Here is a 24,976-nt window from a genome sequence, read left to right on the forward strand (position 1 = left end):
TTAGTTTCATGGAACATCCCAGTATTAGCCTGAATAGAATTTAATCTTCTGGAATTAATCATGAAACCAGAAATACCATAATCTCAGGCTCACCCATGTCATCATGCGTCTGCTTGCACATGCATTAAGGCACTATCTGATTCTAAGACAGACTATTGACAGCCATTAAAAAGTAGCTGTGTATTCTAATTTTTTTTTCTCCAGTCAACAAACCACAAAGGCATAAATAAATTCCAGTGAACATTTTATTAATGCTTGGGTCGTTTTAAAAGGTTCCTTAAAATAAAAATAGAATAAACTCTTCAACCAAATTCGAATGCATTTCTGTAATTTTGCCCGTTTTAGTCATAAAGTCACAGAACAGAAAATGACAGGATGAAGAGGAGATAAAAGTTTCTTTCCATATGTATTATATAATACATGATTTCAGCTGCATACCTCTCTGAATCTATCAGTTTGATCTCTTTCAGTCTTTTGACTTATTATCAGATTTGTCTGACGACTGAAAACTATTTAAAGATTTCCATCTTAAGCTGTCTGCAGGGGTGTAGAATTAGGCTGGCGTGTCCCTACCAATATCCAGCCACTAGCAAACTGTCCCAAGCAATAATTTTGATCAAATAATTAAATATATGTCATTTCAGACGCATCTTAAACGTCAAATCATTGATATTACCTAACAAGTTAAATACTCTCAAGGACGCGCATTTAATACATGCGTGGAATATTGGCCTACACACCGGACGAGAAGCACACCTCACAGGTATTATTGTACCCAATTCAAGACAGCAGTCCAAAACAGTTCATATAAAAGCCCACATTCAGGAATGAACAAAGTTGCATCGATGAGTTTGACGTGGTGTTTGTTTGATCTATGCCTATTATTAGCTCCCTCTATAAAGCATACGGACAGAAAGACAAACGTTGTGCGGAAAGATACACATCTTTCAGCCTAGGATAAAGTCATGAACATCAACAATAATTTGGGACAAATATAATGTGATTTTGTTGTTTTGGTAAACTATGTAAGTGGCAGCAGTAAGTAAGTGTGGTGCAGCAGGATTTGGAACAGCATCCCGAGTCGCCGCGGACAGTCTTTAACTTTAATGTTGTTCAACTGAAGGTACAAATCAAACTGTTAGCTGAAATATCCAGCACAAAATAAAAAACACTGATATAAGAGCATGAGTTTGGGTTTATGTCCCCACCAATGTCGAAAGCAAACCTACGCCCTTGCTGCTGCATCGCCTCCTCTTCCCTGACTTTGACCTGAAATTAGATGCATTTTATTGTTACCATAAGGATTGTCTTGATAGCATGATTCCATGAGCTCTGCTGGAAGATGCTGTGACTCCCACCATTTGATTCTAAAAGCATCACTGACAACCATTGAAATGTATGTGTATTCTGACTATTTATTTATTTCAAGCTACAAATAAATTCCATAATGCTATACAGATATTTTAAATGTGAATTGGACTTATATTTTCCTTGTCTGTTGCCTTTCACATCTCAGCTCAAAATAGGGTTTGTGGTGTTTGTCAGAGTCACCGCAGTCTCCACCAATGACATGCACCAGATCCCAATCCCCTGATTTCTGATCACCGCCGCCTGTCAGCACTAAACAGCAGCACTATATCCCTGCACTTCTCCCGTTCACTCTCCGTCTGGTCTCAAACTTTCTATGTTAACTAACCTGACCCACTTACCTTTTGTCTACCTACCAGTTGCTCCTATCCCTGTTCTCCACCATCTCCATGCTCCACTGTTACAGCCGGATCCTCTGGAAAAGGACATTCACACTCAAATAAGCCCCTAGAGACATTCCCATTCCCCGCCTACTTACCTGGACATTCTGCTCATTTCATTCCCATCTTCTACTATTCAATAAACATGTTGATTGTATTGCACTTACCTCTGTGTCCTGTGTCTATCTGCTGACAGTTTGGTTTGGATTTTTATTTTTCCCTATGTCCATGTGCAAAGATGGCAAATTTGAAATGGCATAAAAAGGGATCTTTAGCCCAATGAGTAATTGCTTCAAGATTTACTGTATATGCACAATAAATGACCTCCTCACAATCACATCAAACTCAAGGGAGACCAAATAGATGCTTCCCTTAAACAATAGGCTACTTGCAGTGAGTAGTGACAGCATTTTACACGCTATGTGATATAAATACTTTTTTACTCAATTTAATGTGATTTTTGAATAGAATTCATTTTATTCTTTTATTATAATAAAAGTATATTTTGTTCCTATAGGTGCATTTCAATCTTCAGGTATTCCTAGGACAAAAATGATTGGTTTGTGTGGAATATACGCACCGACTGCTATCCGCTCTTTTTTTTTTATTTTGTGACCGATTATGACTGATACTGAAGTTTGGGTTTATATTTTGTATGAAATGCAACTGCTTTCATGAAGGTGCACTGTTTTCTTCAATTAAATCCTTCACTTTGGTCCTCACAGTCGTCCTTCAGAAGATATTTTAAGACATTTTCCTTTATATAATTTATCTTTTTTTTTTTTAAAGAGTTAATTATCTGTATTCTTCCGTGATTTCAAGTGTCTAAGAAAATGTTTAAAAATCATTCTCAGTCTTACTCAAGAACATTGTAAATAGGAAAGTGATTTATATTATAGGCCTAATAAAACCATAATTTGTGTATTAATTCACATGCATTAGCCTGTTTTATATACACACTGGTGTTTAAAAGTTAAACAATTAAGGCTTTTTATTTATTTGAAAGAAGATTGAATTTATTTGACCAAAAATAAAGTAAAACAATAATATTATAAAATATTATTACACTTAAAATAGTGGTTTTCTGGATTACTCCAGTCTTCAGTGTCCCTTCAGAAATCATTCTAATGCTGCTTAATTATTATCAGTTAATATTTGTGATCAATTATTAATAATGGTTTTATTATTGATATAATGGTTCTCAGTTAAAGAACAGCATTTATTTGAAATATAGGTACTTCGTAATAAGTGTAAATATACTGTTACTTAAATCAAAGTCTCTTTTTGTATTCTATAATCTTTGATTTAATGCAACATTGAAGAAATTTTACTTCAAATTTGGGCATCTGGCTGTAAATTAAGTAAATTTACAGACATTAATTTGTTGATTGAGGTAATAGCAACGTGTCCCTGGAAGAACAGGAATGAAAAACCCTGTTCTTTAACAAAGTTACCTAACAAAACAAGACACACCTGGAAACAATGCGCATGCACGCTTCAAAATACCAAACAAATGGTTATAAAACGAAAGCACTGCATAGGCAAAACTAAAACCAAATAAAAAAATAATTCCTCCCAGTCTCGCATGATGCACCAGCTCTCTCATGTCACACGATTCTGTGCATATTTGTAGGGCTGTGGCTTTTAATGAGCTGTGCCGACATTATAAGGGTTGCTTGTGTAGAATCCCCTGAGCAAGGTTCGTCATGGGGTCATGTTACATTTATAGGTTTCACGTTATATTGATGGTCCCTATAATGCATTCTGTTGACTAGATCTACAAACTCTCACTAGTGTGTTGGTAAAGTATTAATATAGTGGTAGGGTTAGGGTTAGATTAAGATGACATGTACTTGCAAAGTTACTTATAGTTACTAGAATGTCTTGGGAGACTGACAATAAAGAGTTAGCAGATAGTCTTCTAAAACTCTAATGAGAGAGTTGACCTTGATGTGCAACGTTTCTAATTGTCAACTGAATGTTCAAAATGGACCCTCAAAATAAAGGGTTACCCATTTATATTTTATTAAAGCAAGAAGTTTGAAGAATGGAAGATATTTAAATAATACTGATTATATTAATGACATTTACACCAAATTTGCATGAGCTGTCATTTATTTTTAAACATTTGTAGTTAATCATTAAGTCTCTGTTACTCTGTTGTCAAAAAGCTTAGTTTTTTAATTATTTATTCATTTCAGCTGCTCTAGCTATTTTCATCACAGCCACAGCGCTTTAAATCAACAAACGGTTTTGTAAGATGAAGTTATGTAAGATGGCATCAAACTCAGCTTTGCATGGACTTTTTTTTTATTTTTCTCTTTGTTTCCTCTCTCATTCTTTTCATTTCGTGTGCAAATGGGCATACAAAAGGAATAAGGTCATGTGGTTTCATGGTCATTGTTTTGCACAGCGGATCGCAGGTTTTGAGTGACACATAAATACGTTTGTGGGTTTGTAACCTGTCATTAAACCGTTGCTTATTCAACTGGTCTCGATTAAACATGCAGCGTCCTCCTATATTGGCACCCTTGGTAAATAACCAGCGTGTGAAAAACATGTCTGTCAAGAAAATTAACTGAAAAAAAAATTGCTCACCTTCAGGACACCCAAGATGTTGATGAGTTATCGCTTTAGATTAATTTATTCATTGGAACAGATTTAGAATTCCATCACTTGTTCAACAGTGGATCCTCTGCAGTGAATGGGTGCCGTCAGAATGAAAATCCAAACAGCTGATAAAAAACACCCACAAGCTGCATGTTTGTAATAAATAAAATCACCATTAATACATTAAAGATCATGTTTCTTTCCGCTAAAATTCAAGTCCTCTATCAAGTCCTCTATCCATTGAGAACATTTATTATAAGCGCTGTCTGGGCAGGGCAAGAAACATCATCAAGGATGCCTCTCACCCTAACCATGGACTTTTCACCCTCCTTCCATCCGGCAGGCGTTACAGGTGCCTACGCTCTCGCACCAGTAGGCTCAGGAAGAGCTTCTTCCCCGAGGCTGTGACACTTCTGAACGCCACACCACCAATCTAACCTGCACCTGCTTATTACTGCACTGGTCACAGTACTTTAAACACATGCATTTGCACTACTCATATTTTGCACAGACTGCACATCGTTCAAGTCATTACACTATAAACTGTTTAAAGTTGTTACTGTACAAGCACAGTAAACTATTTCTATAAAATATTGCACTACTGCTATTTTGCATAGAATACATTGTTCTATCAATACTTTGCACACTCATCCAGCTGTATTTATTTATTACCACTGTTCTCACGTTCCTGCTGTTCATAATGTGTATATATAATCTGTAATCTATATAATCTACATTGCTCTGTTCATAATGTACATACAATCCCTACATTGCATTCCTATTTTATATTCTGTATATACTCTGCTCAATACTGTATATAGCAATTCCACTGTATATTCTGTAAATCATATCTTCACTTACTCTGCACTTATATGTATATAAAACACTATATTCTTGCACTTCTGGTTAGATGCTAACTGCATTTCATTAGCTCTGTACTTGTACTCTGCATAAATGACAATAAAGTTGAATCTAATCTAATCTAATCTAATCTATATTATTGCTTTCTCCAGTGAAAAGTCATCTCATCTGAATCAGGAGAGAAATAAGCAGATCAAGCACGTTACAAGCAAAGAATTTAAAACGGTTGTAACCAGATTGCTGGATTTTGATGTGAGAGGACAACTTAACTGGAAGGAATTTTTAATACATATTGCAAATTAAGCAAATTTAAATTTTTAGGTTACCTGTTCCTTTAAATGTATGCATGAACAGGTTTTTTAAAAAAAAGATATGCAAAACAAATAAATAAAAATAAACAAATTGTATGTTCTCTAAAATGCAGTAAGTGTTCAGTTAGTCTCTCAGTCTGGCTGAGCTGGTGGTTGTTTGATTAGTTGGTCAACTATCTGAAAATCCCTCTAAAACATGCAAAACGCACCAGCATAGCTGACTTAGTCAGACCATCTAACCAACCTTTAAGAATTGTAGACATGTTGAATGCAATATCCATATAATTACAGTACACAGTCCATCCTGTTCCTACATTTAATCTTTATGTCCTCAAATATAACAATGTATCCAAATTTACCTATATTTTTTATTATTAAATTGCCTAAAATTCCATTGCTTTTTCCTACTGCAAGGAGTAAAATAAGAGCTTTGGCAATTAAACTAAGCACAGAATTTTCAGATTAGGACCCCTGGATGGTCTGTGGCTGCAGGATGTGGTCAGCTGCTCCTGCGGGACCTGAGGTAAATATGGAAAAAAAGACATTTATAGCCGTTCAATTCCTCTTATTTATGGCTCACACTATGCTATATACATTTCAAATGAACAATCACCTGTGGTGGGAGCAGCGGAAGAATAGACCATGCGATTGTTCAGAGGCTCCTGCGGCCGGAACACGTTGTCAAAATAAATTTTTGTTGGGAATCTGAGCAGCTACAGAGGGAAGAAAAAAAAAAAAAAAAAGCCACAATGAGATGAGCTGAACTGGAAACCATATGGCTTCATTCATAATACCGATAGCACTGATTTAGCAGAGGCACGTGTGTACATGGTCACATACTCGGGTCACAAGGCCGCTGCACCTGCTGCCAAAGGAATTTGGTTAAAATGTGTAGCATGCAGTAAAAGATGAGTGTGATAAAAGATGACAGTAAAGATACAAGAGGAGACAGAGGCTGAAAAAAAGGGAGGGATATAGAGACGGAGGCTAGACAACATGACAGTAAGATAGAACAAATGATATACACGTCACATGAGCAGAATGTGCATACGGGCTTGTCAAACAAACCAGAGTTATGCATGTAAATAGGAGATTATGAAACAAACATTTCCTACGTAGGGTTGGAACAGCGATGCATTTACTGCAAGTCTTGACAGTTTTTTGTGTGTTATTTTAATTCACAAGTATATTTATAATACCTTGGAACGGAAATGACAAAACCGGTTTTTTTTGTTTGAGTGTGATGGCAAATTTGACACCTTTCTCTCTTCTGACCACTGTAATAATCACATTTACGTTTTATTCTCATACATAAATAATATTTGTTGTAGTTCCTGTTCACCGCTCCCCAATGACTTCTGCGTCTGAGAACCCTGGAGATGTGAAAAGGGTCCATGGCAACTAAAACAAAATAATGTTTTTAAAAAAAAAAAATAAATAATAGATTTTTCCTTTTCCAAAGGAAGTTGTGGAATTATTTGGAATGGGAAATGAATTTGCCTGTACCAGATCTCTGCGGATCCTAATTGGGTCCTTGAAGATGGTCCAAACCACAGCTTCGTCACAGGGAGGGGTGGTCAGAGAGCCATTGTAGCGGTAGTACTTGCTGAGATCAACCCCCTTTAAGAGCTGATGCAAAGAAAAGGGCTCCATGATTCTGACTTCGTCTCCTTGCAGTAAAATCAAAATGAGACAAAATATGCATAATCTCAACAATACAGTGACAAAGGTGCAGTCTCAGTGATATTTCAGAGACATTTTGTCTATTATATTACTTTACAAGTTATTTAGACTGATGTGTGGCTAAAATGATTATTTTACCCTTTCTTGGTATTTTTTGTAGATAGTTGGTGAAGCTTTTCCAGACTTGTGATGTATTTTCCTTGCCCTCCTGAAGGAAAAGATTTGAGTGGAATTTATCATTTAACTCATTTGCAATTTCTTTTCAGATTTTTTACTAACAGTTAAGTTAGGTATCTACCACTAGAAAATCACATTAGAATTTATATAAGACCTGTTTTTCAAAATGAACAGACAGAGGGAGAGGATGAGCACGAGCTACATTTAGTTGTGTCACTGTACTGCCAATATCCATTTTACCACAATCATAAGCAATACAGGTAGTTAATGAATATCAAAGCCATAATATTACTATACTTGAAATAAAATAAACAGGCTACCTGAATTAAAATCAATATATAAATTTAGCTAGTCGCCAAAGCTTTAATAACCAAAACAAATTTAAACTAGTAAAAAAAAAAAAAAAAAAACCTATAGTACAATCTCTGTTTTATAGCCTACTAAAATGACACTAGTCATCAGCAAACTAAAGAGGCCCATTAAGATCCTTAGGGTCAGTCTGTTTCTCACACAGTGTTTGTATGATTTCAGGAAAGAAAAAACAAGACACACCATATGCAGAAAACTTTGAATACTCATGTTAATACTGCCTTCTAGTGCATGTACATTGCAAATGCAACTCACAATGAAAAAGCCCATTACAGCAAAGCCGTCTTGAACTTTTGCTGCGGTGCTGTCATTAAGATCATTTCTCCGGCTTACAATGTGCATCTACATAGGAAAATACGACACGTGAGTCTAAATACAAGCGACATTTAACTCGATAGTTCCCACTGTCTTTATCTCTCGCAGGCCTCATCTCTCACCTCCAGAGGCGATCTGTGTCCGTTCAGAGAGTGCTCGGATCCCGGATGATGCATCAGGTCCTTTCCACCCCAGTGGAAGTGAAACTGCAGGACAGTGTATTTGTGCTTCAGACCTCCTCCTCAAACTCCCACTGCTCCTGCCTTCAGCTCACATTCAACTGCAGGAAAACATGGAGGACCCAAGTGTGTTGATGTGCATACAGTAGGCTACATAGGCTATACTCCTGATTCCTCACCTGTGTGTCCGTTATTCTTCAGCATCTTCATGGTGTGTGGAAGACGGAAGTTAACCAGCTCAAACAATGCCAGCTCTTGGTTATTAATGACTTTCTGGGTATCGATGTTGATTGGAGACTGTTTACGACCATTACATTTGGGATAGCGTTTACCCCAATGTGGGAGAGAGTTTTCTAAAATAGTAATATTCGTTAATAATAATAATAATAGTAATAAGTACTAAATCAGGAGAAGATAATTTGTGTAAACTACACATTTCAGATTAACTATATAGACATTAATAAATAAAATGTAATAAAATGACTAAACCTTTAACTAAATAAAAAATAAATGTGTGTGTAAACTAATCCAAAATATTAATAAAAAAAAAAAATTGTATCTCAGTGATACTAATATAACAATGGCAAAATAACAGTCAGGGTCACTTTTCTTGTATGGAAAACAAATCTGATTAAAAGTTTAAAATTCTTTGTGTTCTGCTGAAAATATAAAATAGCAGCGCAACATAAGGTTTTACCTGGGGGGGGGGTATTATTTATATATATATATATATATATATATATATATATAAAATAAATAAGTGAATAACTTTATATATTAGACAAAAAAAATATCCAGAAAATGTATTTCAAAAAAGTTATAGATTGATTTGCATTTTAATGAGTCAAATAAGTATTTGACCCCTTCAAAAAACATGACTTAGTACTTGGTGGCAAAACCCTTGTTGGTAATCACAGAGGTCTGACGTTTCTAGTAGTTGGCCACCAGGGGCCTGTTCCATAAAACAAGTTTACCAAATAAACCAGGCTTATTTCAGTAATTCTGACTTATTTTCACTTGATTTGGTTTCTGAAAGCAAAATTACCATAGCTCAAGCTCAGTCACTGTGGTAACTTATGCTGGCAAACTAACCTGGTCCGGAGCAGGCTAACTGTCCGGCTAAGCTGAGCTGAGCTCCTCTAACTCTGACCAATAGGAACGCATCATATTACCACTGACTCTCTCACATACAGTCAGTTTAATTTATTATCGGTCCAAAAATAAAAGTATACAGAAAATACACCTTAAATAATCAAATAAATAAAAAATAGGCTACAACCAACTGTATTTAATGTATTGTGCATTAGTACATTTTAACTGATAAGAGGAACACACATTTAACTCATTTGAGCTAGTGATTAACAGTTGCTGCTATCATAAAAATACACTTATATGTAGGAAATTAAAATTCTATGTGTCACATTTAATGTCCAACAACAAATATTTTAGCAGAATGTATATTTTATTCAGAATTCTTGCGCTAGTATTCTATTCTGCTCTGTCTGTGTAGCGTGCATGCGCGCCGCAGCGCTCGTTCTCTCGCATAAGCCTCGCCCACTCCTGACAGCTAAATGGATATATTTGCATGGCGTTCTGACATTTACAGATGTAAAAAATATACCTGTGACGTATCAGTTATGCACTGAGGAAAACACAATGTGTCAAATGCGTTAAACAGCACAAATATTCGCTGTTTGCTATGGTGGATCGATTTGATCCATGATCGACATTAAGGGCTGCTTCAGAATAAGCGTGTATGTCACATTATCCTGACTCACTGAACCTGGATAGCATTAGATTGCGTGAACTTGAATTGTCGTTTATGAAACCGCTTTAGTCCCGATTGATTTGTTAGGTTATTTCAAGTCAGGTTTTGGACTTTAATCCCCGCTTTTCTTAGCGTCTTTTATGGAACAGGCCCCAGGTTTGCACACATCTCAGGAGGGATTTTGTCCAACTCCTTTGCAGATCCTCTCCAAGTCATTAAGGTTTCAAGGCTGACGTTTTACAACTCGAACCTTCAGCTCCCTCCACAGATTTGCTATGGCATTAAGGTTTGGAAACTGGTTAGGCCACTCCACGACCTTAATGTGCTTCTTCTTGAGCCACTCCTTTGTTGCCTTGGATGTGTGTTTTGGGTCATTGTCGTGCTGGAATACCCATCCACGACCCAATGCCCTGGCCCTGATGCTACATGGCTCCGTCCATCGTCCCTTTGATGTGGTGCAGTTGTCCTGTCCCCTTAGCAGAAAAACACCCCCAAAGCATAATGTTTCCACCTCCATGTTTGACGGTGGGGATGGTGTTCTTGGGGTCATAGGCAGCATTCCTCCAAACATGGCGAGTTGAGTTGATGCCAAGGAGCTCGATTTTGATCTCATCTGACCACAACGCTTTCACCCAGTTCTCCTCCGAATCATTGGCAGACTTCAGATGGGCCTGTGCATGTGCTTTCTTGAGCAGGGGGACCTTGTGGGTGCTGCAGGATTTCAGTCCTTCACAGCGTAGTGCGTTACCAGTGGTTTTCTTGGTGACTATGGTCCCAGTTGCCTTGATCCTCCCATGTAGTTCTGGGCTGATTCCTCACCACTCTCATGATCATTGAAACCCCACGAGGTGAGATCTTGCATGGAGCCCCAGTCCGAGGGAGATTGACAGTTATTTTGTGTTTCTTCCATTCGCATATAAATCGCACCAACTGATGTCACCTTCTCACCAAGCTGCTTGGCGATAGTCTTGTAGCTCATTCCATCCTTGTGTAGGTCTACAATCTTGTCCCTGACATCATTGGACAGCTTTTAGGTCTTGGCCATGGTGGAGAGATTGGAATTTGATTGATTGCTTCTGTGGACAGGCTGTCTTTTATACAGGTAACAAACTGAGATTAGGAGTACTCCCTTTAAGAGAGTGCTCCTAATCTCAACTCCTTACCTTTATAGACACCTGGGAGCCAGAAATCTTGCTAATTGATAGGGGGTCAAATACTTAATTGACTCATTAAAATGCAAATCAATTTACAACTTTTTTTAAATGCATTTTTCAGATTCTTTTTGTTATTGTCTCTCGCCATATATATATATATATATATATATATATATATACACACACACACACACACATATATACACACACATACACTTTTTTTTTTTTATATTTAGAAACATATTTGATTTAGGGGCAATGAAAATGTAATGTTGCTCACCACAGCCAAAGTAACACCAATCTAAAGTAAATATGAAAGAAAAAGAAAACGAGGTCAGTTCTATAAACTGCTTTAGACTCTTCACGCGGAGTTGAGTTGAAAATGAGAGACTGTTAAAATAACTGTTAGTTCAACTAGTGTGTAGATTTTGCCTGACGCTTATATAATCCTATGTTCTTGGATGTGTTGTTCTTGGAATAAAAATATGCATGGAGATATAGTTCTATTTAGTGACAACCTAAATAAAGCCGTTTCAACCAACACAAGAAGAAAGTGACAAAATACTCACCTTTTGCAATACTGAAGTCAGACAATAAAACAGCAACCACACATTTCATGAGAAGCATCTGCTTATTAGAAATAAGCAGTTTTATTAAGCATATCTCCATATTAAATCAGAAGAACTGTCTGAGTCACATTACATTTAATTCTTAAAACATTTTAGCTACTGAAAAGTGTTCAAAACATTATTTTTAGTGTGCCAACTTACCATTTCACAAGCTACAATTTTGAACAGACCACACAGTACAGCAGGGGTTTGATTAGAGTTGGAGATAAACTTTGCAGGACAGTCGATCGCCAGGAACAGAGTTGGGCACCCCTGCAGTACAGCAACAGGTGAGGCTACTCAGGCTGTCATTGCCTCTCAATGTTTTGTATGTACTCACTAGACCACATAGTGAAAAAAATTATTTCCTGTAAAGGAAATGGGTTTAGATTTGCGCATTCTCACATACATTCATATGAATGAAAGGGGGAAAGGGGGAAGTGGTGTGTGGCCAAGTATGGTGACCCATACTCGGAATTTGTGCTCTGCATTTAACCCATCCAAATGTACACACAGTAGTGAACATACACCCGGAGCAGTGGGCAGCCAATGCTGCGGCGCCCGGGGAGCAGTTGGGGGTTCGGTGCCTTGCTCAAGGGTCTCACCTCAGTCGTGGTATTGAGGGTGGAGAGAGTGTTGGTTATTCACTTCCCCACCTACAATCCCTGCCGGACCTGAGACTCGAACCCACGACCTTCAGGTTACAAATCCAACTCTCTATCCATTAGGCCACGACTGCCCCCAGGAATATATATCATTTTACATTTAATTCAGTGTTACTTGCCTTTTCATTGTAATTGTTTGTGCAATTTATTAGCAATTTATGAGTGAAACTTTTTGCAAACCAATTTTTTTCTACACATGCTCTGTCATAACAGCAAACTTATTTCAATATTTCAATAGTCTTCATACCATTTCATGACTTTTAGAGGAGGCAAGAAAGCAGTAGAAGTTTGCACACTCTAACCAAGTTTTCACACCTTAAGGAGGTGGTTTCCGTGGTATGAGCAGAGCATGTCAAAGTGCAGTTGTTTAGTTTCATTAATCTGTATGAATAGTGTGCTGAATAGACACAATTGCAGTGGAAGCTAAGAACAAACTGTGTAAAGATAAAGAATATTTATTAATCTAATATGCATATGTTGAAGTTATATCTTTACTTTCCTCCATTCACAATCAATAGATCTCCAGTCGTTCTACCAGGATTTGACAACAGTGCCTGTTTCAAGTGTACCGAATAAACACTACTTTCTTTGTTTGTTTGTTTTGTGTCTCATCAGGATGTGCAGGTCTGTCATTTCTTGCATTTGTTCAATTACCCAACATGAATTATGTCCTAAATTAAAGTGATAGTTCACCCAAAAATTAAAATTCTGTCATCATTTACCCTCAAGTTGTTCCAAACCTGTATGAGACTATGGGTAGCCAAACAGTTGCTGGTTCCCATAGTATTGACTTCCATAGTATGGAAAAAAAAAAAACTATGGAAGTCAGTGGAGACCAGAAACTGGTTAGCTATATTCTTCAAAATATCTTTGGGTTCGTCCGAAATCGCATACGTCCCTACTATATGTGTTCAGCAGAAGAAATAAATACAAACATGTCTGGAACAACTTGAAGGTGAGTAAAATCATATTGTGTATAGTGTATATGTTTATTGACACACTCATAAATTATACTTATTTAAATTGACACGATTAATCTGAAACCAGAATTACATTATGATTTTAGGTGTGCAGACAGAATTGACACATTCATGTTGACCTGAACTTTTGTTATTACTGTTTTATCCAATGTAAGTTACCCCATACATTCAAAAGCCTGGGGTCAATAAGATTTTATATTTTTGAAAGAAGAGTCTTATGTTCACCAAGACTGCATTTATTTGATCAAAAATACAGTCAAAACCAGTAATATTGTGAAATATTATATGAGTAGGCCTACTACTTCATTTAATCCAGCTTGTAAAGTCACCTTTAAAGTGCAATTAAATGGTAAGCATTAGGTTTCAGGCAGTTCCTCGGTTATATTTAAGATGGGTTGTCCACTCATCGCTGGCCTCAGAGTGAAAATCCTCAGATCTTGGTAGTCAAATAGACAGGCCTGCAGGTGAATGATTTGAACACTAGTCTGTAGTTCCTCTGTTCATCAAGAGATGGCATTGTAAAGAATGCTGAAGGTATTCAGAGCAACGTGTTTACTGTCCTGTAGGTGAAGTGGAGGCAAAACAACACACAAATAAGGCTCAACATAAACTATGCTTATAACAGGTATGAATACATTCATAATGGGATTATTCTACAAATAACAGGTATGAATACATGCATAATGTGATTATTCTGCAAGTATTGTTTTGAACAGATGTTGCATCCTTACTGGTAGAGAGAACCACTCAGTACATCCAGAATTCCACCTAAAAACAAACAAAAAAATATTATCCAAAATAGACTGAAAGTAATTACATAACATTTAAATTGCTAACAGATAATAGTGTTTGGTTCAGCGTAAGCCAAGTGAACTTTGATACTCTAGAACTAATGAAGAGTGTGCATCCTAATAGCAGCATCATACCTGGCTGGCAGACTGTTTCACAGATCACAGGACAAACGTAACAGTAGGAACAATCCTGTGGAGGAAGACGATAAGAGGGTAGGTAATGCATAACATGTTCATAGATATTTATTTTGATAAAATTCTCGATTTTTAGTTAACTTAGGTATATAGTGTTGAGATGTCCACATACTTTTGGCCTTTATTAATATGAATTTTGATATATTAAGAAAGAAAACCTACTTCACAGTGATTGCAGTGTGCTGACGCGTCCCCTTCCTCACAGGGACATTTGACACAGATACCACAGTGCTGAGAGGAAAGAGAGAGGTGGACAGAGATATAGTAGTAAGCAACACCTCTGCTCTTTACTGGATCTCACCAAATATATACTTTAAGTTCATCTATTATACTAAAGTTCAGTGAGTTTGGCATGCGCTAAAAAACGGTGGAATTACCTAAAAGTTAAAAAAATATTTGAAATACCTCATGCACTGATTATTGTCGTGATGATGTCATCATGTTTACAAATTGATTGATTTCCAGTGACATTAACTATAACCAATTACTTAAATCAATCAAAATACTACAGACTATTAAAAATTATTTTATCAACATCAACAAAAGTCGTCTTTTCACTGCAAAGCTGCATCTGACATGGCATGTTTATTTAATGCTGTTTAAAGGTGGCATGCATGTATTTACACAGCAGTCGCATAATGTTGCATAACGTAAATGGCCTACATAAAGTATGTAAATTATAGAATTAAAGGAATTCATTACAGAGCAGAACTGCAATATGACTACAGATTCAGGCTGTCTACACAAAATTAATATCTTGTTTAGCATACATACTGAACAAATTAATTTTCAATGGATTTCTTCATTGCTACTTCCTAATATAAATAGCTTTAGTAAATGACAATTGCCCCCTTATTTTATTTAGTTTCTTTCCAGAATAAGACTTTCTAACATGTCTACATAATCATGGTGGATTTTCAATCTCTGTCACAACCATTGCAAGAAGAGCATTTGTGGTTAAAAAGTATGCATATATATACACTTTTTTTTTTTTAAGAAAACAAAAGGTTTTGCAAGATAAGACACTTATTCGGCTGGGATCGTGTAGAGCCCTTTTAAGCTTCATTGAAACCGTAATTTGGACCTTCGACGCATTACTCCCTGTTGAAGTCCACTGTATAGAGAAAAACCATAATTTCTTTTTGATTGAAGAAAGAAAGACATGAACATCTTGGATGACATGTGGGTGAGTACATTATCAGGAAATTTTTATTCTGGAAGTGAACTAATCCTTTAAATTTGGGGGCATTTTTGCCCCAGGCCCAATTAAAAACATTCTTAAAAGAGACTGGGGCATGTGTAAGTCAGTAATGTAAGTGCAGTGTGGTAGAAGCATGGTTACCTCACAGACTGAGCAAATGGCACAGAAAGAGCCTGAGCTATACTTTACATCCTTCAGGGAGACCAACTCTTCTGCTTCTTCATTTACCTCATTGACAGTTTCTACAGAGAGAGAAAGATTAGGTTTAACAAAGATCTTAATATTACTGTCAAAAACAGTAGCCCCCAAAAAGCATGCAATTGTATGCTGATTTGCAGTGAACAATTAACAAAAAATAAATTAAAAAGAAGAATATGAAAGAGAGAACGGTTGCTTTTTGATGTTCTGTTGGAGGACTATTATGACTCCTCCCTATGAACTTTCAGTTGCCCTATATCGTGCTCTCTCATTTGCTGTAGGTCATCGTCGATGTCATTTCCAGTCAAAAGAAACTTTACACAGCAGGATTGTAAGTCGCCGACAAATATCTCATGGGCATCAATGACGCATCAGCGCTTCTCTCGGATCGCATCGCGTGATAACACACAATTCGATTGTCACTCACATGAACGAGTACTGATTTGCCTCAGATTTCTGGCATTTGACAGCAATTTCCACAAAATTGTTGACGATTGAAAATTGGGGCTAAAATCATGCAGTGTACCCAGCATTCGGCCTTGTTGCAGCTGGTTAAGCTGCAACATAAAGCAATCAGTGGACAAGTACTTAACTGACCCTTCACAGGGAGTTTGATTGACAGGCGATCTGACCAATCATAATACCAAATCAGCTATTTTTGTCCAACAAACAGGAGAGTAGATTAACGTTGGTGGACTTGAACTTGAAAAATAGTGTATTGACATCTTTTGATTGAAACAAGATACCTTCTGATGTTCATTTATATTTATTTTGAGCTAGAACTAGTATAGGTACTTGTATGAGATGATGCCGCTTGAACTGAGGTGTTACAGTGATCTATCACAAAATATTAAAGAGCCACAAAATGGTATAAATAGTTTGAATTTCCTAAAAAATGTCAAAATTTAAAAGCTGAGTCTTTGCCCAGATAGCAAAACTCCTGAGGCCCAGATAAAGCCCACACCGGACACTTTCATCTGGCCCACATACCATGTGGAATGATGGCACTTGGGCAGTCCGCTCCTGTTTTCCAAATTTGGGCCACAAGCAAGCCATAGGAACGCTGCATGTCAGTGAAAATAAATAAATTAAACCAGAACTGGCCCAATCTGGGTCACATTTATTTTAATTCTGACTCAGATACAACACCTTGCTCCAGCCCACATAAACACGTGGAATAATGGCATTTGGGCAGTCTGGTCCTGTTTGCCAGATTTGGGCCTCGGGTAAGCCTTAGCATTGCTGCATGTAAGCCAAACAAATAAACCAAAACTGGCCCTAATGTGGGCCGCAGTTAATTTTTATTCTAACCCTGGTCTTCCCCACATTCCTCATGTGGCCAACATGCTGCATGGAATGGTAGCATTTTGGCAGTGGTCCACAAGCAGGCCACTGCACAGCCACATTTTAGCTCATAATGAACCAAATAAACCATAAATATACATTATTTAGGCCACACTAAGCCTTAAGTGAGTTATGCATCATCTTTAAAGGACTTATGCATTATTTCTCTGCATAGAAATAACCTATATTATGTTTGTAACCCACACATTAGATTATCATGTTTTAATCAAATATTATGTATGTCTTTTTAATCATTATTGAATAGCTGAAGGATTCATATTCGTGTTTGGTATGTATGAGTTTGTCAATTCTAGCTTGCAACGTTTCTTCCAATTGATTCTGTGTTAAATGTATCATAATCTGGTTATAGAAATCACATCCAAAATTATACTTTGCAAGAGTGTGTAAAATTCGGACCATGTGACTGATAACATGCTGATTTATGATGGAAGGAACAACCCTAGCTAAGATAATAGCCTATCGAATTGGTCAAGACACCAGAGGGGATGTGTCCAGAAGCCGAGTTTAAAAACTCAGGACACCATCAAACTCTCTCTTGGTCCTCTTCGCTCTTCTCTCTCCTCTTCTCTTTTGCCACTGCGTTTTGACGCTGCTCTTTAAGCGTGCTCTGGCCCACGTGCCAGCTGCTACCACAATGAGAATAAAAACCTCCTAGTCTCGTTACATCCTTTTATTCTTATTCTTTTACTTTAGTTTCATTTCTTTCTGTGAAGTTTCGTGTTCTCAGTTTAAGTTTTGCCGCCACGCCTCGTCTCCGAGTTCAACTCGAGTCTGTGACCGCCTCAAAACTTCTACCAGCCACAACTCTGCATCCTCAGCCAACCCCAACCATTAGCTTCCCAAGACGTCACTTCAATGACTACTGAACTCTCAGCCAATCAGCAACTTCGGGGAACCCCCTTTCCTGCAAGGACGACACAAAAAGGATTCCCTTAGCAACAAGCAAGTAACCTCCAGGTTCTAACTGAATCGGTGCAGTTAATATAAATTTTAGCCTCATTGAGAAACTCAAAGCAAGGGTTAAATAAGTGATTGATGGTTGTTCAGGTCTATGCAATAGCACATATTGCTGCAATCTTGGAACTTCACATTTTCATTCTCTTAAACTCATCCTTTCCTCACTCTTAGATGACCCCACAACACTTAACCCTACAACAGATGAAAGCTACGGACTAGTCCTGTCAACTTTTTCAACTTTTTGCAAGTTCTTAAAATATTTGTTCAGTCAGCTCTAAGGTTTCCTGGGGAGAAAGTCACATCAGCTAATCATTGGGGTGCAGGGTTCGGTGCTTGGTCCTTTCTTTTTCTTAATGTATACTTTCTGTTCTATTCCGTTTCTGCTCTTGACTTACCATTTTTGGACTCTGCAGGTAGACACATTAACTAATTCATCTACTATTAAACACTCTAATTGCTTATGAAACTTCATATAAAATGTATGCTGAAAATTTGTGTTAATACAACAAAACAAGACAACTTGAATTTTTATTTTTACATTAACTCAGTCTCCCACCATTTAGCATTAAAATGAATCACAAGGACTTGCCACCCTCGGTCACATGACCATAAACAATACAATTACTTCTTCAAAGTGTTCCTTCTCTAAAGGACTTGTGGAAGGGCCCATTGTGAAGCCATTTAATTGTTCACTTTCATTTGGGAAGCCTCTACAAATGGTGTCCCTTTCTAGGGGTGCAAAAATGGAATTTGTTTACTCATCTGACAGCAGTTAGCTAGTTGACATTTGCCACTGAGATAGATACGGTTGCTTTGTTCCAGGTCAAATGGCAGCTTAAACTCAAATATACTTTAGAGCTTGTGAACTTTACCTTAATAACAGACCATAGGTTTCAGTGGTGGCCATATAGTCGAATAATACCATGTAACGCATACAACGTGTGTTAGGTTCATGTCAACAACATTCAGCCAGAAAGGACTTGAAGTGGTTGGAATATTTCAGCTGCTGTAGCTGTTCTGATTTAGTGAGCTATTTTAGGGCCAATGTGTGACTTCATAGACTCACTGAGGCATTCACAGGACTTTGCGCAGCCAACAATTGCTCTGTTCCAAAACCTAGTGAGATGCCAACGTAGACAGCATTTTAACACTGTAAACCTACTGTATCATATTTGATACGCAAATTTCTAAGACCTCTAAATTATCAACATAATCAAAACTTGTAAGCTGAAAAACCTGTTATACACAATCTACTGCATGCCTTTTCTTGTCTGATATATAGTTTATACTACTTTAGCAAATAAAAGGCTTTTTAGTATAATTGTAAAACTGTCCACCTTCAGGTTTTGGAATGTGTCATTTAATGATTTTTATAAAGTACATTATCAGTATTAATGATTGACGAATTGCAGTAGTATTAAATATGTTAAATTAAACATTACTCAGGAATTTTAATAAGGCTTGTATTACCATTTTTATTATTTTTACAATCATTCTTAAGAAAACTTCACAATGTGTCAGTAAAATTTACTTGAGAATTTCTACTAGAAGTTTCTGAGTTAAAATAGTTTCCTAGCTTTTTTTCATGTAAATATACTCTAAAAAAAACATCTGTTTTCATTGTAAGTAAAAACATTTAACATTGATTGTGAAGGCTATTTAATGATTAATTCAGTAGTTACCTTCAACAGTATCTTCAACTATGGTCTCTTCATCTTCACCTTCATCTCCAGCCTCCTCATTATCTTCATCAGCAGTTACTTTTTCCTCATCTTCCTCTTCCTCTTCCTCACTTGGTGCTCCCTCATCCTCTGCTGCTGTTTCTTCTTCCTCTTTTGTCTGTTGTGCTGAATCCTTTTCTACTGCTAATCCTTCCTCTACTTCGACCTCCTCTTCCTCTGTCTCCTCCTCTTCCTCTGCTACTTCTACTTCTTCCTCTGTGTATTCCTCTTCTTCCTCTGCTGCTTCCTCTTCATCTTCAACTCCTTCTGCCTCATCATCTTCCTCTGCTACTTCCTTTTCATCTGCATCCTCCTCTTCATCCTCAGCTTCTGCTTCTTCGACCTCAGCAGCTTCTGCCTCCTTAGTTATCTCCTCTTTTGGGGTCACCTCTTCCTCAGAAGTTTCCTCTCCATCTTCAGCTCCCTCTCCTTCCCAATCTCCTCCCACATTTGTATCTTCTTCAGATACATCTCCACCCTCCTCCTCATCAGCCACCTCCTCTTTCTCACCTCCAGTATGGTCCAGACCCCTCATCACCTCGGCTTCCTCACTTTGCAGCCTTTCTTCAGCCTGCACAGAATCCCTGAACGGTCCAGTGCAAAGCAGAGCTACGATAAGCCCCAACAGCCAGCTACGTGAAGCTACCATCTTGCAGTTGCTCCTTCACACAAGTACACGAAAACAGTTTATAAAAAATGTGTCGTATCCACCCAAGAGGAGCAGTTTCTTCTGGGGTTCAAAGATCCAAGATCTCTGGATCTTCTGGATCTGGATCTTTGGGACAAGTACTTGGAAATGCAGTCACTGGATCCACTGGAGGGAAATAGACAGATAGTTGAGTGACCGAGAGTGGGATGGTCTCTGTTGTACAGTCACATGTACACTCGCACCATTCAGAGAATGGTGTAGAACAGAGGAACATACTGGGATGATTGACAGGGCCACATGCACAAGACACATTTCTAATGACCTTTATTATTACTTCTTTGTCTATGTGAGAGAAGATGAGATAAACAGAAGTGCTCACTAGTAATGGAAGATTATAGGAAGGCACAAATCAACTTTAGGACCAATATTGCACAAACATTGACCCACCCGAGTGAAGCCCCTTTGACCCTCCTTAGGCCTGGTTGGGTCTGGTGGGTGGGAAGCTATATAAAGAGGCTCTCAATAGTAGCAGTACACTGCATGATCTGACCTTCAATAGATCACTCAGCTGCTGAAACTCCATCCCTCACTAGCTTGCTCTTGCTTTTCCTATATCGGGTCCTTTTCTAAAGGTCACCTCTATACATCTTATTCAGTGCATACCCTTTTATCTGCTGCTGTCTGCACCTGCTACAATTTACGTCACTGGACTGTGAAAATGAAATGGATTTGTATTCACTTTCTGGAAGAGTTTAATATCTAAACACTCTCCACAGGTTCTGCTAGAAGTTTTTTTTTTTTTTTAAAGACAGAATTCTTTCCTGACTCATACTGGAAAACTAGGGCATTTTGTTGTCCATAAAGCGATACGAACAATTACAGTATATACCTTCTTTGGGGAATATTTCATCTTAAGCATTGCAAGCCATGCTTGTTTTCTCTCACCAGTCTTTGCAATGGAATGTAATACATACTGGACAAAAACATACATTTTTGGGTTTGCTGGTGCTCAAAACAAGTCATTTTCAGAAATTCCTTTATTGCTGTTGTTGTGGCAGCCAACAACAGCGCTTGACCCTGAGCTTATTTTTCAGTAGTATTCCAAAAAGTTTTTAATTAATTTGCTTTACCAGGATTGACAGGTTCCTGTGGAGACTGGAAAAGGACAACAGTTCATTGGAAGTTCAAATCCGCCAATGGAGCTGCTTATTGGTTGCTCAGGGAAAAGTATACTTGAAAACCCTATGAAATCAAGATCGGACCTCAGTGACCCATGAACCACTGTCTATATGGTTTATAATGTAGATATTAGTAATTACACTTCTCTGTATCTTGATGTTTTTAAGCATTGTGTGTATACATATACATATAGTCATAAAGGGAAAAGTATACTTGAAAACCCTATGAAATCAAGATCGGACCTCAGTGACCCATGAACCACTGTCTATATGGTTTATAATGTAGATATTAGTAATTACACTTCTCTGTATCTTGATGTTTTTAAGTATTGTGTGTATACATATACATATAGTCATAAAGGGATAGACATGGTCAGCAACAATACTCAGGTAGGCTGTGGCGTTTAAACGATGCTCAATTGGTACTAAGGGGCCCCAAGTGTGCCAAGAAAATATCCCCCACACCATTACACCACCACCAGCAGCCTGAACTGTTGAGACAAGGCTTGAGAGCTACACTTAGTCTTTACTCGACTCAATTAAAACCAAAAAACAATTAGTTATTGTTGTTCGGGCTCCAGACAAGTATATTATACCTGCCACATTTTATATTAATTTCATCCCGGATAGCAACAGACAAACAAAACCATCCTCTACATACAAACAAGATGAAGACAAAACAAATGCAAACTACAGGAAGAGTTATGTAACTTTCTTTGTTTTAATGAGGTAACGTTATTATATTCTAGACAAGTTTTTTAATTTACAAGCACTACAATTCCACTTAAAAAAGAAAAAGCAAAATAAACCAAAACAAAACGACACCTTTCAAATATGCAGAAATGAGTGCAATGTGTATGTGTGACTGTAATGAGTGGGAACACTGACCAAGCTGGCAGCACGGGTGGCTAAAAGTGACTCGGAAACATCAGCGGCGGCAGCCTGTCTTGGCTCCTTCCTTTTTTATAGCTCCAAATTACCGATTTTTGGAGTATGGAGTATTTTAGGAGTTCAATCACAGAATTTACAAAGAGGCATTGACTGGCCAAGAGAAATGCCCGTTAGCAACAGGCTAAACGGGTAGCACCACCTCCTCTCGACGATCCGCACACTCCAAAAAAAAAAAAAAAAATTCACCCGCAAGGACTGCCTCCAAAAAGGTACGCAACTGCTCAGACAATCTTCCCTCCAGTCTCTGAACTTCGCACTGTATTCACATTGATTTCTCCTCTTAATTAGTGCTCCTTCCAATCCAAAAACATTTCATTTGGAAGGCGGTGATAGAAAAAATTAAAATAAACAAAGGGGCAGTACAGAAAATATCTGTTATTACTCTATATACTGTTATTACTCAAAATACTAGTTCTTTCGGCTCCCCTAAACCAGCTGGCTCGGCAAGGTCACTGCTGGTGTAAACAACCCCGGAAGAGCACTGCAGAGAGAGTGACGCTCTCTTGCGTTCCTCCCCCCTTCCAGACACCTGATGTTGTTGACTCTGTCGGGGTCCTGACCAATGCTGTTTCCGTGGCAACTTGCCGTGTCGCTATCACAATCTGTGGACTGAGGCAACTTGATTTGTATTCCAGCGTGACGACTCACCAGGCCAACGAACACACGAACTCCACTCATATACCGATATGCATTCACCTCCCACCCCCATCCAACGCCTTCGCACCGCCAATCTGATAAGCGGGTCTGTGACCGGCGCCTTGGGCTGCAGGACCAGATGGCTGCTTGCCAGAGCTGGATCAACTCCCCCCCCCCCGTTGCTAGTCATGTGTCTATGTTATGATTATGTGCTTCTGTTGCTGAGGTGTTTTTTTCCTGTTCTCACACTGTACTCCCACAGGAGCATAGTCTGGGGGTTATATTTTTTTTCTCCTCTCCCTTCCTCATGTTTATGCTGTATTATCTTCCAAAATTCCCTGTCTTCCTGTCCTGTCTACCCCCTTGTCATATTGTATGTATGGACAGGTTGATGGCTAATTTTGCTGGTACTTGTGACTAGTGACAATAAAGGGCTACTACTACTAATGCCACACTGTCGTATACGCGGATCCAGAGCATCCAAACATGCTCAATGGGTGACATGTCTGGTGAGTATGCTGGCCATGCAAAGAACTGGGATGTTTTCAGCTTCCAGGAATTGTGTACAGATCCTTGGAACACGGGGCGGTGCATTATCATGCTGCAACATGAGGTGATGGTCGTGGATGAATGGCACAACAATGGGCCTCAGGATCTCATCACGATATCTCTGTGTATTCAAAATGCCATCAATAAAATGCACCTGTGTTTGTTGTCCATAACATACGCCTGCCCATACCATAAGCCACCACCACCATGGGCCACTCGATCCACAACGTTGACATCAGCAAATCGCTCACCCACACAACGCTATACACGCTGTCTGCCATCTGCCCTGTACAGTGAAAACCGGGATTCATCCGTGAAGAGAACACCTCTCCAAAGTGCCAGATGCCATCGAATGTGAGCATTTGCCCACTCAAGTTGGTTACGATGACGAACTGCAGTCAGGTCGAGAGCCCGATGAGGACGACAAGCATGCAGATGAGCTTCCCTGAGACTGTTTCTGACAGTTTGTGCAGAAATTCTTTGGTTATGCAAATCGATTGTTGCAGCAGCTGTCCGGGTGGCTGGTCTCAGACGATCTTGGAGGTGAAGATGCTGGATGTGGAGGTCCTGGGCTGGTGTGGTTACTGAAGGATTTCCTGCCATAACCGATACGCGATCTCCTGATCAATCCCCAGCCGGGAGCAGTAAAAAAAAATGGTCAGATAAGATAGAAGTTGATTTTAATGAACTTTTAGCACAGGGACTTCAACGTCTCCAGGATAAGAAGGTCAAGAGACAGAAGGAGGAGGAACGAACATCCCTACAGTATAAATCCCTGGTATCTCGTTCTCTGAAACCACAATAATGGGGAAGACTGCTGACAATGGTCCAGAAGACAATCATTGACACCCTCCACAAAAAGGGTAAGCCCCAGAAGATCATTACCGAAAGGGGTGGCTGTCCACAGATTGCAGTATCAAAGCATATTAAATGCAAACTAACTGGAAGGAGGAAATTGGATAGGAAAGGTGCAGAATTGCAAGCTTCAAAGCAGATTCAAACACTTGTGAGAGCTTCACAAGGAGTGGACTGAAGCTGGAGTCAAGAGTCACCACGCTCATACGTCTTCAGGAAAAGGGCTACCAAGCCACTTCTGAAACGGTTAACAACATCAGAAGCATGTTAGCTGGGCTAAGGAGAAAAAGAATTGGACTGTT

The 24,976-nt window shown here is 38.4% G+C and overlaps 2 protein-coding genes across 2 annotated transcripts; both read right to left on the reverse strand.

Annotated features, from left to right (window-relative positions):
- Nucleotides 1–5,833: 5,833 nt before the first annotated feature.
- Nucleotides 5,834–12,071, reverse strand: LOC306857617 (carbonic anhydrase 4). The gene is made up of 10 exons (XM_079397643.1): nt 11,946–12,071; nt 11,745–11,802; nt 11,456–11,476; nt 8,433–8,606; nt 8,197–8,354; nt 8,015–8,101; nt 7,352–7,421; nt 7,037–7,200; nt 6,144–6,243; nt 5,834–6,048 (listed from the first exon to the last, which is right to left on the reverse strand). Exons 5-10 carry the CDS (start codon nt 8,248–8,250, stop codon nt 5,993–5,995), a joined length of 531 nt encoding a protein of 176 aa, XP_079253769.1. The 5' UTR covers nt 8,251–8,354; nt 8,433–8,606; nt 11,456–11,476; nt 11,745–11,802; nt 11,946–12,071; the 3' UTR covers nt 5,834–5,992.
- A 1,352-nt stretch (nt 12,072–13,423) lies between these two features.
- Nucleotides 13,424–20,708, reverse strand: LOC306858054 (uncharacterized protein). Its single transcript, XM_079398420.1, has 6 exons — nt 19,818–20,708; nt 15,757–15,857; nt 14,577–14,645; nt 14,355–14,409; nt 14,160–14,196; nt 13,424–13,988 (listed from the first exon to the last, which is right to left on the reverse strand). Exons 1-6 carry the CDS (start codon nt 20,503–20,505, stop codon nt 13,967–13,969), a joined length of 972 nt encoding a protein of 323 aa, XP_079254546.1. The 5' UTR covers nt 20,506–20,708; the 3' UTR covers nt 13,424–13,966.
- Nucleotides 20,709–24,976: the final 4,268 nt, after the last annotated feature.

The sequence above is a fragment of the Barbus barbus genome (genome assembly GCF_936440315.1).
Source record: "Barbus barbus genome assembly, chromosome: 38".
NCBI classification, from domain to species: Eukaryota; Metazoa; Chordata; class Actinopteri; order Cypriniformes; family Cyprinidae; genus Barbus; species Barbus barbus.

Coding starts and splice junctions, on each gene's coding strand:
- LOC306857617 (XM_079397643.1), bottom strand. CDS start 8,250: ATGCATCATCCGGGATCCGAGCACTCTCTGAACGGACACAGATCGCCT. Junction 8,102..8,196: donor GACACAGATCGCCTCTGGAG/GTGAGAGATGAG, acceptor TTTCCTATGTAG/ATGCACATTGTAAGCCGGAG. Junction 7,201..7,351: donor ACAAAAAATACCAAGAAAGG/GTAAAATAATCA, acceptor TTTTACTGCAAG/GAGACGAAGTCAGAATCATG.
- LOC306858054 (XM_079398420.1), bottom strand. CDS start 20,505: ATGGTAGCTTCACGTAGCTGGCTGTTGGGGCTTATCGTAGCTCTGCTT. Junction 15,858..19,817: donor AGTTGAAGATACTGTTGAAG/GTAACTACTGAA, acceptor CTCTCTCTGTAG/AAACTGTCAATGAGGTAAAT. Junction 14,410..14,576: donor CACACTGCAATCACTGTGAA/GTAGGTTTTCTT, acceptor CTTCCTCCACAG/GATTGTTCCTACTGTTACGT.